Source organism: Equus quagga, chromosome 7, assembly GCF_021613505.1.
Source record: "Equus quagga isolate Etosha38 chromosome 7, UCLA_HA_Equagga_1.0, whole genome shotgun sequence".
NCBI classification, from domain to species: domain Eukaryota; kingdom Metazoa; phylum Chordata; class Mammalia; order Perissodactyla; family Equidae; genus Equus; species Equus quagga.
The window spans coordinates 85,648,226-85,660,438 of record NC_060273.1 but is presented as its reverse complement, the minus strand read 5'-3'; the positions used below and the strand labels follow the sequence as shown (position 1 = coordinate 85,660,438).

General features: G+C 36.6%; 1 protein-coding gene across 2 annotated transcripts in view; it reads right to left on the bottom strand.

Moving 5' to 3' along the window:
* The window catches only part of FNIP1 (folliculin interacting protein 1), a 129,660-nt gene that overhangs the window by 23,332 nt on the left and 94,115 nt on the right, over positions 1-12,213 (bottom strand). For both annotated transcript variants that reach the window (XM_046668275.1, XM_046668276.1), the window contains 4 exons: positions 9,882-10,028; positions 8,808-8,977; positions 3,933-5,352; positions 2,988-3,156 (listed from right to left, as the gene is read on the bottom strand). In XM_046668275.1, the coding sequence (XP_046524231.1) occupies positions 2,988-3,156; positions 3,933-5,352; positions 8,808-8,977; positions 9,882-10,028 (1,906 nt within the window). The remainder of the gene's footprint in view (positions 1-2,987; positions 3,157-3,932; positions 5,353-8,807; positions 8,978-9,881; positions 10,029-12,213) is intronic.

Here is a 12,213-nt window from a genome sequence, read left to right as displayed (position 1 = left end):
CAATGTTTGTTTTTATCTAAATTTGCCATAATTTCTCCACTATATAATAAAACACCAAGATTTACAATTTTAGGTAATTTTCTATAGACACAAAAGGTTTAAGTGTTTCTGGCTAACAATTAAGTGACTGCTTGCTCAATGAGCCATATTTTCTCACCCATGATTTCCTGGTGGGCTTTCTCTATTTCCTTTTTAACGTTTTTTTGGGGGGGAGTGAGGGAAGGAGAAGTGTTTGTGTAAAAAATTACTGAAATGACACAAGGAATCAAAGGGATAAACAGAAAATTCAACAACTGGAGATTTCAATATTCCACTCTCAGTAACTGATGAAACAACTAGATAGAAAATCAGCAATGACATAGAAGTCTTGAATAATACTATCAACCAACTTGACGTGACATCTATAGAACACTCCACTCAACAACAGCAAACTATTCTTTTCAAGCACACGTGGAACATTTTCCAGGACAAACCATATGCTGGGCCATAATACAAGTCTTAATAAATTTAAAAGGATTGAAATCATACTAAGTATGTTCTCTGACCACTACAGAACTAATTTAGAAACCAACAATAAAAGGAAATTTAAAAATTCCACAAATATTTACAAATTAAACCTCACACTTCTAAATAACCCATGGGTCAAAGAAGTGGCAAGGGAAATTAGAAAATATTTTGAAGTCAAGGAAAATGAAAACACAACAGAACAGAATTTATGAGATTCCATTAGAGTAGTACTTAGAGAAAAACTTACAGCTTTAAACGCCTATATTAGAAAAGAAAAAATATTTCAAATTAATAACCTAAGCTGTCACCTTAAGAAACTAGAAAAAGAGCAAACTAATCCCAAAGCAAGCAGAAGGAAAGAAATAATAAAGACGAGGATAGAAATCAATGAAATAAAAGAAAGAAAAATAGAGAAAATCAATGAAAACAAAAGTTGTTTCCTTGAAAAGATCAACAAAATTGACAACCATCAGCTAAAATAGGAATCAGCAAACTTATTCTGTGAACAGCCAGACAGAAAACACATTTTATGCTTTAGTGGGTATAGGGTCTGTCTCAATGACAACTCTGCTGTTTAATCAGGAAAAGAGTCACAGAGCACATAAATAAATGGGTGTGGTCATGTTGCACTAAAACTTTATTTACAAAAAGCAGGCCTATTTGTGCCATAGCTTGCTGATCTGATCTTTGATGTATATGGGCCCAAAATATCTACTGATGAAGTCAAGCCATGAATGAACTCTTCTTTGGAGAATTTCCCACCTCGGGGGTGGGGGGAGGGGAGGGACAACACACAGATTATAAAATCAGCAATGAAAGAGGGGAGATAACCAATGACTTTATAGAAATTAAAAGAATTATAAGTGTATAGTAAGGACAACTTTATTCCAACAAATTATATCATTTAAATGAAACTGACTAGTTCCTAGAAAGACAAAATTATCAAAATTGATTCAAGAAGAAATAGAAAATCAGAATAGATCTAGATCAAGAAACTGAATTAGCAATTTAAAAAAAGAGCCCAGGCGGCTTCACTGGTGAATTCTATCAAACATTTGGAAGAAAAATAACACCAATCTTCCAGAAACTCTTCCAGAAAATAGAGGAGGGAATACTTCCCATTCATTCTATGAGGCCAGTATTATTCTGATATTAAAGCTAGACAAAGACATCACAAGAAAACTATAGACTAACACTCCTCATGAATACAGGCTCCAAAACCTCCAACAAAATATGAGTAAATAAAATACAGCAATATATAAAAAGGACTATATATCATGACTAGTGGGATTTTACCCTAGGAATACAAGGGTTGGTTTAACATCCAAAAAAAGTCAATCAATGTAATCTATCACATTACCGGTTTATTCATTTTATTTTTTTTCCTGCTTTTTTCTCCCCAAATCCCCCCAGTACACAGTTGTATACTCCAGTTGTGGATCCTTCTAGTTGTGGCATGTGGGATGTTGCCTCAACATGGCCTAATGAGAGGTGCCATGTCCGCACCCAGGATCTGAACCCTGGGCCGCCAAAGCAGAGCACTCGAACTTAACCACTCGGCCACGGGGCTGGCCCCTACATTACCAGTTTAAAGAAGAAAAATCACATGATCATTTCAATAGACACAGAGAAAGTATCTGACAAAATCCTACACTCTTTCATGATTTAAAGGGGGGTGGGGGTGGCAAAAAAACTAGGAATAGAAGGGAACTTGCTCCACCTTATAAAGGGCATTTTTAAGAATCCTCAGCTAACCTTATACTTAATAAGGAAAGACTCAATGTTTCCCCCCTAACACCAAGAAAAAGACAAGAACATCTACTATCAGCACTTCTATGCAATACTGTACTAAAGGTTCTAGCCCACACAATCAGGCAAGAAAGAAACGAAAGGCATCCGGATTGGAAAGGAAAATATAAAACTGTCTCTTCACTGATGACAAGAGACTGTATGTAGAAAATCCTACGGAATCCACACAAAAACCTACAAGAAATAAGAGAGTTGAACAAGGTGGCAGGATATAAGATAAATACACAAAAAGCAACTATACTTCTATATAGTAGCAATGAACAATCTGAAGATGAAATTAAGAAAATAATTCCATGCACATTTAAGCATTTGCCATTTTTTTGATATTATACATAATCTAGTGATGAACATCTATGAATACATACAGTACTTTCTGTATTTCACATTTCCAGTTGGCTAGATTCCTGGAACACTCTACTTGCTTTCATGGTGACAGCTACAAACATGCAGGTATTATACATAATACCTTATGTGTATATATATGTAATAAATATATAAAGTATTATATAGTATATACTTTATAAAGTATATAATACTTTATATATAAAGTGACGGATTCAGAGAACGATTGTGTTACACAGTGAAGTGTGACCACAATATAAGGCAATTCTGGATACTAGTGGTTAACAGAGTTCGTTCTAAATAAATTCAAGAGCAATGAAGGCACTCACCTGTACAGCGTGAGATAAATCTGACACCAGACACTGACGGAGCCTCTCGTCACTCCCAATTCCTTGAAGAACAAAGTCAGGCACATAAGACGAGCAGTAGCCACCCAACAGGGACCTCCCAAAGTTGGCGATGTTGGGCTGAACAGCACTCACTTCAATTAACTTTGACCTGGAAGAAAGGTCCCAAAAGAAGGCATACCTAATTAGCAATAAACATATTTTACCAATAAAAATATTTTTGGACTCTATTAGTCCATATTTCCAGTACCATCATCTTCTATAAAATCAGAATAAAATCCTCCTTAAGTAAAAACAGCCTTACGTAGTCAATTAGACCACAAAATACTCTTTCTTATGCAGAGAAGAAGGTCTAATGAACAAATCTGTAATGAGGTAAGCATAATTATTTCATAATAGACTTTAGGAATACTGTCCCTTGTACATGTAACACATTCTTGATACAATCACATTATGAAAACCATTATCTAAAACAAGTAGTTAAATAACTCACAAATCCAAAGTTTGGTAAATAACATTTCTCAAGTATGACTCTTCTCCTCGTATACTTGCCCTAAAGTATACATTCCCTGTTTTCCTCTTAGTCTCAGCCAAATGGTTATTTCTAATCATTTCCCTTCTCAGTGATTACCTCTCTCTAGTTGCAGGCTTATTCATTCCTAAAGGGCTTGAACACTCTTAAGCAATAAGGATTCTCCTACGTACCAACAAACGCTTCCCTAACACCTTTCCAAAGTCTTTCTATGATGCCTGTGGGGCTTAGCCTTTAATCCTTCCTATGAGTAAGAGCACACAGTAATAAAACAGAATTTGTCCAGGACAGTGATCTCTTTTAAATTAGCTACTACCAACCTTCAGAGACCAGCTAAACAAAAGAATGGAACATATTTATATAGAGCCTATTATAGGTTAAAACTTCCTACTTACCCAGGAAAAGGTATCTCATCCTCTTCTGCCCAATCTTCTTGTTCTCCTCCATAATAACTGCTTACTTGTCTAGTCATATCATGCCCTGTATCTTCACTTTCACTATCCCCAAGGGCACTATCTGAACTTTCATTTCTTGGAATGTCCCATTCAGTTCCTACAGCAATTTTTTTCTCTGAACCCTCTTTATCCCCATGGGGGACAAGAATGGAGAGTGAATCTCTTTGGTCTTGCTGAGGAAAGCAGGTTTTACATGAATCTTGGTGAACTGTTTCTATACATTTACAAAATTCATTGTTCTGTTTGCTATTTTTTGTACACAATCTCTTTGAAAACTCTAACATACAGCAGTGTTCTTTACTGTCTGTACTTGTTTTAACTGGAATATCATCAATAGTCCTGGTTTCAATTGAATCATCATTAAAATATTCATCAAATAAGCTCATGCTTTCTGGGTCTGAATGATTCCAACAGGGAAGTTCACAGGGCTCTCCAGAAACCATGTTCAGTATATCAGACTCTCCAGAATGGTCTTTACTTGTTTGTTTAGTTTCTTGATGCTGATCAATAGCCCCTGTTTCTTCCTTCAGTGGCTTGGTGTGATGCCTGGTAATCTGATCCACTACTGCCTGACTCCGCACTTCAGTATCTGAGTCAGGTGACATAGAATCCCCTATCAAGAAAGTAACCTTTGTCTGGGTTCCTTCACAAGAAAAGGCAGCAGTTACAAGCTTATCTGGAGGTTTTTTTTCCACAACCATTCCTGTAGATCTCAACACTTTGCCTGTGTGATTACCTGAATCCAGCAATTCCTCACTCTGCCATGTTTCCTCTGCTGGCTCTAAGCCTGACTCAGACAATGCACATTTGTCTACAGGAGCAGATCCTGTGCAAACAACTGTCTCTAACTTAGTATCAAGGCAAGTTCTTAATTTATCTCTATACTGTTTAACATCAACAGCATTTTCTTCTTGGCAGTCAGAAGGAGAAATCATTCGGCACTCATCTGAAATTCCTAGCAGCTCCTTAGAGCTATTTTGAATATCTTCTCTCTCTTGTCGTGAAACATTCTCTACATTTTGCCCAAGGAGTGGACGACTACAATATTTACAGTTACAGTTAGGAGTCCTTGTTTCTTCTGATTCTTTAAAGAGTAAACTGCTTTTGTTTCTATGCATTGTGATAAGCACATACTCAGATTCTTCTATTTCACCTTTCTCTAACGTGGTAGTAATTACTGTGCCTGGCATAACAATGGCTTCATCTTCTCCGTTTTCTAAAAGATGGGTTTCCTGAAGTTCAGAGCATCTTATGAAATAAGTAAGAAAATAAAGCAGCCTCTGGACCATGTCTTGTCGTTTGCCAACTACCACAGTCCTTGCTAATCGTACAGGAGAGCCAATAGCGCCATACAAGTCGCCTGCAATGGAAAAATCAGTTAATGGACATATCCTCTACTCATGCAGCTAAGCAGGCTATTTTCAATTATCAGAAACCTACTCTCATTGTATGAGAGGTACTTCTGGTTTTACTTTTGTTCTTTCATAGGTGAGACTATTCAGGAGAGTAAGATGAGATGAATGGTCTTAGCCAAAGAAAAAGGTGACTAAAGAGGTTTTCTAGCTTCCTCCTCAAGCAGCTACTGTGGTTCTGAAACCACAAGCAAAGAGTCAGTTGTGAGGGTCACGTTTACCAAGAATGTTCTCTGTGCCAGGCTCCACGCAGAGCACTTCATCTAGATGGAGAAGTACTGCCTGAAGTACTATGTGCAAAAGGATTCTGTAACTGCCTCCAATGCAGATAAGAGAAAGCACATTATCTGCTGTGGTACAAGGAGAGGAAGGGAGTAGTGGTGGAATGGAGCAGAGCTAGAGTAGTCACATTATACACTTAACCTTCCTTGATTTAAATCATATCCCTGAACCGTAACTGTTGCTGCCCTACCCAGGACCCCACACTAGCTCTCAGATTTTAAAAGCTCATTTTCCCTTCCATTCCCTAGAGGGCTGGGTACTCAGGAATAGACCATAAAAGGCAGGAAGAGTGAGACCTATGCTGACTAAGAGGAGAAGAAAGGGCAACATATTTATCCATGTGGTTCACTTTCACTTTTGTATTCATACTAGACATGAACAGCCATTATATTAAAAAAAAAAAGGAGGGGAGGAGGATCTAGAAGTTTTCAATGTCAATATAAATGTATATTTACACTATAGCTCAAATGAAATCAACAAAGAAACAGGTGCCAAAACACACTTAAAAATGGAGAATACAGTCATTAATTTTAATTTAACTCAATTTTCTTCAAGTTGTCAGTATACACATTTAAAAACTTTTATTTTTACTTTAAAAAAACCTCACAATTTTTAAAGGAACAAACATAAACAGGTGTCAAATAAATATATGCTATGGATAGTATTATGACAAATTTTCTCCTTTGGCTAAGATACTGGCTCTAATAACATTATGCCACTGTTCAAAACTACTCCCAAGGTTCCCACTAATTACAAAATAAATTGAACCTGCTTTGGCACAGCAAGTGAGTCTTTCATGACTGGTTCCACTTTACTTTTCCAGGCTTATCTTCTTATAGTTACCCTTTTTCATCTTTATTCACCCAAAGTCCCACCTAAAGTAGACTACTTAAACTGAACCACTGAACAAGCTCAGAACTTTTAACACCTAGGTTCCTTTACTCATGCAGTGTACACGCATGCCTTGGAGATATTGTGAGTTCAGTTCCAGATCACTGCAATAAAGTGACATGAATTTTTTGGTTTCCCAGCACATACAAAATCTATGTTTATACTATACTGTAGACTATTAAGTGTGCAACAGCATTATGTCTAAAACAACAATGTATATACATTCATTAAAAAAATTCTTTATTGCTCAAAAATGCTAACCATCATCTGAACCTTCAGCAAATCATAATCTTTCTGCTGGTGGAGAGTCTTGTAAAAAAACACAGTATCTTTGAAGCACGATAAAGCAAAGCACAATAAAATGAAGTATGCCTGTACTTTCAATTCCCTCTGTATCCCTGCCAGCAACCTCCCTTGGGCAAAAGTAAGCTTCCCTAATTAAACACTCACTAAACTTTTCATTTCCCTTTTAGTTCTGCTTTGAACTATTATTGCCTACATACATATTACCTACAGTATTAGACTATCAACTTCTTGAGGGTAAGGACTAGATATTCATCTTTATACCCTGTAACACTCTTTGCACAGAGCCTTAGATATATTATGCACTCAATAAATGACTGTAGAATTGAAAACAGATTTGAAATGTCCAAATCAAAAAAGCATACTACTGAGGCCGACCCGGTGGTGCAGTGGTTAAGTGCGCATGTTCCACTTTGGCGGCCCGGGTCTTGCCAGGTGGATCCCGGGTGCAGACATGGCCCCACTTGGCAAGCCATGCTGTGGCAGGCATCCCACATGTAAAGTAGAGGAAGATGGGCATGGATGTTAGCTCAGGGCCAGTCTTCCTCAGCAAAAAGAGGAGGACTTGGAGCAGATGTTAGCTCAGGGCTAATCTTCCTCAAAAAAAAAAAAAGAGTATACTACTGAATTACTTGATTTGAAAAAAGGTATGTTAATCTCCATACAATGGACTACTACTCATCACTAAAAAGGAATGAATTATTAATACATATGACATAGGTGAATCTCAAAATAATTACACTGAACAAAAGAAGTCAGACCAAAAGAAGCATGTACTGTGTGATTCCATTTATATAAAACTCTAGAAAATGTGAACCAATCTACAGTGACAGAAAGCAGACCAGTGACTGCCTGGGTATGGGGAAGGTGAACAGGAATGGCAGGGAGGAATCAAGGGAGGGCTTACAAAAGGTCACGAGGAAACTTGTGGAAGTGATGAATACGTTCACCATCTTGATTTTCATGATGGTTTCAGAAGCACATATATTTTGACATAGTATCTATCAAAACTTACAAAAGTGTACACTTTATCTATGTGTTTGTTGTATGTCAATTATTCCTCAATTAAGAAGAAAGAAAGAAAGGAGGGAGAAAGGGAGAGAGGGATGGAGGTTACATGGATAAGCCACATGACAATCTACTTGGCAAGCTCACTCACCAGCACAACCTAAGGAAAGTTTCTACCAGGTCACTAAAATGTTCTCATCTTATTCCTCCCTCATCACCTAATAGCAATAGAGTAAGAGTAGGAGTAGCAGCAGCTACATTTACCAGACACTGTCCTAAGCACTTTACATATATTATCTCATTTAACTTTTACAATTTATGAAGTATGTGCTATCTATTATTATTCCCATTTCATAAATAAGGAAACTGAGATTCAACCATGGTCTGCCTGACTCTATGGCCTGTGCTTTTAAGCATTATGCTACACTTTCTTCCTAATAACTGTCAACTCATCAACTATCCCCTCTCTCCTCTGTTACCCATTTATTTAGTGGGGCCTAATATTAGGGGAAAATTTTCCAAAACTACTCAACGAACAAAAATGGAACAACAGAAAATTCAGTGACTGTTTCCCCACTAACCAGATTTATTCTACCTATCACAGGTGACTTTATTGATTCATTCTATCTAGGCAAAGTACCTAATGCAAAACACCACGAAGATCCTGAAGTTACTAGTAAACTATCCATCATCCTGTTCCTCTTGCTTCAGCTGCAGTTCTCTGTCTATAAGGAATGATGTCAGGCATAAGACAATTTAGCAGACACGAAAGGACAAGTAAAGAAAAGGTGTTTTAGACTGAAGGAGGTAAAAGAGAGCATTTTCTTTCTTTATTCTTGTTTTTGCTATAAAATAATACCAGACAGTTACACCAAAGTCTAAGTATAATGAATAATGTAATGGTTTTCAGACTACCTACCCAGTTGCGCCCAAAGTGGGTTATATGGATGAGTCTTTGCCAACATGTCCACACTCTGAGAGGAATGTTTTTCTAAAAATATTTTTATCGGTGGTTGTCCATTTGGCATGACTGTTGGAACCCAGGCAAGATGATTGGTCAGAACTGCAGTAATGAGTGCTGGCAAGAATCTGAAAATAAAATGCATGCCATCACATTCCAATCTGCCTTCATGAAACCTTAGGTAAAATGTAGTAACAGAATAAAGCAGAGAGAGTGTATATTCTCATGTGGCTAAAAAGCATAAAAAAGGAGACAAAAGAAGAAACAATACGTATATCACTAGGATGAAAATGAAAGTTAATACATTTTTGGTTAGGTAGGAGTTAAAGAAAATCCTTAAAGACAGCATTCACACAGAGCTATTTGTGATCATAATTACAAAACAAAAAGGCCACTCTACTTGAAAAGCTATGGATTCTTTTCAGTGTTTAACCTGCAAAATTTTATTAATGAATCAATCAGGTCTATACATTTCCAAATTACTGAATGCAAAAGTGAAGGAAAATACTAGGCAAACTTTGTCACTATCAAAGAGAATAAAAACATCTGAATTACTCATCTGGATTCTAGGAATTTGATGAATGGTAAGAAAAGAACAATAAGATAAAATACCACATTAAAAATGTATCTCTGGAATCCTGGCACTTCCTTCTATTTTTTTCACTTCTTTTCTATGGAATGAAACTGTAAGTGGATAAAATTTATAAAATATAGGAAGTCTCAGAAAGTTTCATTAGATGTCAGGAATTTTAACTTAATACATAATTTAAAACATTTTTACTGTTTTTCATTCATCAGCTTCTGTAACTTTCTTCCATGTCCCATCTTTTAATTATCTTTTAGAATTCTGTTTTGATTATTAATAATATGAAATAATATCTAAGATAACGGTTAATTCTTTCACCTTTGTAATTGGGTTTGATCACAATCTAGATACTTAGTTAGATTAAATAATAGCTAAGATAGCACAGATAGATAGAGAGGGAGGGAGTGAGGGAGAAAAGGAGGGAGGTAGATAGAGTAAGCCATTACTGATTTTTGGAAGCATTCTCCATTAGAAAAGTGAACTCCTTCATGAAACGATGGCAAAGCTGATTCTTCTCTGGAGTCCCCGACATCATTGTAAGCCAGACAGGCTCTCCAATTCGTGGCATTGTATAAAGATTACAAATTGTTGTTCTAAAAAGAGGAAAACACATTAAGAAATTCATAGTGCCCAGAATTACATACTCTTAAAATAAAGTTTATGTTGCCACCCCTAGATTTATTAAAGCTTCTCAGAGAAGACAATGAATCAGTTGTTCCTTCTTTGTCATCAGCATAGTACCACGAGAAATGTTCTGTACAAGAACTCAAAGCATTTTGGCTCTGGTCCTGGCTCTGCCCCCAATGACTGCATGCACTCAGGTAAATTATTTCCCTACTTTAAGGATGAGTTTCCTCCACTTATAAAATGAAAGGATAGGACTAGATAATTTCTAACGCCCCTTTTAGTTCTATATTTCTAAGGCATATTCTGTATTTAAACATACAGCAAATAATGCACAACACAGAAAAAAATATTTTAAATGGGGTAACAGCTTATCCATATACCCACTCAAAACTACAGCTTATCGACATAAGTTTGTTGCCTTTGCAGAGACTCTTTAGTAAAGTTCTGAAGGACAATGAGAATACTATATCTGCACACTACATTTTATGACTTTCTCAACTCTCTGAAGTTTTTCCTTGAATCAACACAAGTGAGCATCATTGCACAATTATGATAGTGCTTTTCCGGCTGTCTGCTGTATTTATTTAGACAACAGCTAGTCCTGTGACTTGCACTCTCTCCTGAAGGCTTCAAGGATATCTTTAAGATGTCAGTTCTTTCCCTTTTACATTAAAACCTATTCAGCAGAGTTCTTTATACTCACTAGACTAAGCAACTCCTGCAAAGTCGGGGTTTACAAAACTAGTCAATCTCTCAGAAGCTACAGAATGGTGTCCCACTTTCTACTGTCTAGAACAGTGCTGTCTAAGAGAACTTCGGGCAATGATGGGAACGCTCTATACCTGTGCTGTCCAATATAGTAGTCACTAGCCATATGTAGTTATTGAACACTTAAGATGTGGCCAGTATGACAGAGGAATTGGATTTTAAATTTTATTAGATTAATTTAAGTGGCTAACAGCTACTACATTAGAGAATACAGCTGTAGAAAGTTTTCTAAGATCTCCACAAGCTCTGATAACTACCTCAGCATAATTCTCTACCACCTAGAATACAAACAGGAAAAGAGTTCCCTTGTCTGTACAAGTTTTATTGAATAACAACACAATATAAACACAATATATTACAATGGATAAAAATAACAAATACAGGTCACACTGAGTTCTCAGCAGAGCATAAAATCATTGTTGAGTACTTAAATGGAAAAGAATGAAAGGCATTTTACAGAGAAAAATATAACTAAAATATAAACTAGGGATATGTGAAAATGCTTATTTTTAAAGCCTATTAAGGACATCCAGACAAGATGGAAAACTGAGCACAAATGTTTATCCTCTTTCAGTTCTGATGTCCCAACTGGACACCAGTTAAAGATTTGAAAACAGATACATCACTACGAAAAATAGAACTGGAGAGGAACCTTAGTGAAAATTAAAATTACAAATTTAATAAAATTCTAGAAGACAAAACAGAAAGAGGAATGTTAACTCAAGTAGTAGGGTAGAGGAAGATATGGATTATAGTGCTCACAAAGGAGGACATGTACAAAGAGGAGTTAATTTACCCCACTGAAACATGAAAAGGCTCAGGACTCATAAGTGCCTGGTAAAGTAGAGGGCAGGAATTATATAAAACTGTAAACTGGGAGACTAATTCAAGGGCCATAAATGGTTGGTAACCCCTATCTCTACCCCCATTTTCCCACAGAACAATTACAGATAGGAGAGCAGATGTAGCCATTGACTAGCCCAGAGAAATGACATCCCCCAAACCCTTCCTGATATATGAATCTTTCACAGTATATAAACAGACAGACAGTAAATCTTGTGGTGTTAAAATTTCATGGGGGGTGATTAGGAGAAAAATGTCTAAATATGCTCCTTCAGAGAGTGATAAGGCAAAAAAGTTGAATAATTTTGCCCTAAAGTGAAGTTCTCCAATCTATGCCTGATTATGCACAGAGCTCCCAACCTGTATTTTGGTGATTCACTCTCAACAATGAATGGGCAACCAAAATACTGATATACAGGGAAAGCCTCAAAGGAGAGAGGGACACAGACAGAAAGACAGAAACATACACACACTCATACACACAAAATGAGGTCAAAGGAAATAGAAAATAATACATTCAGAAAAAGAGAAGGATGCAAC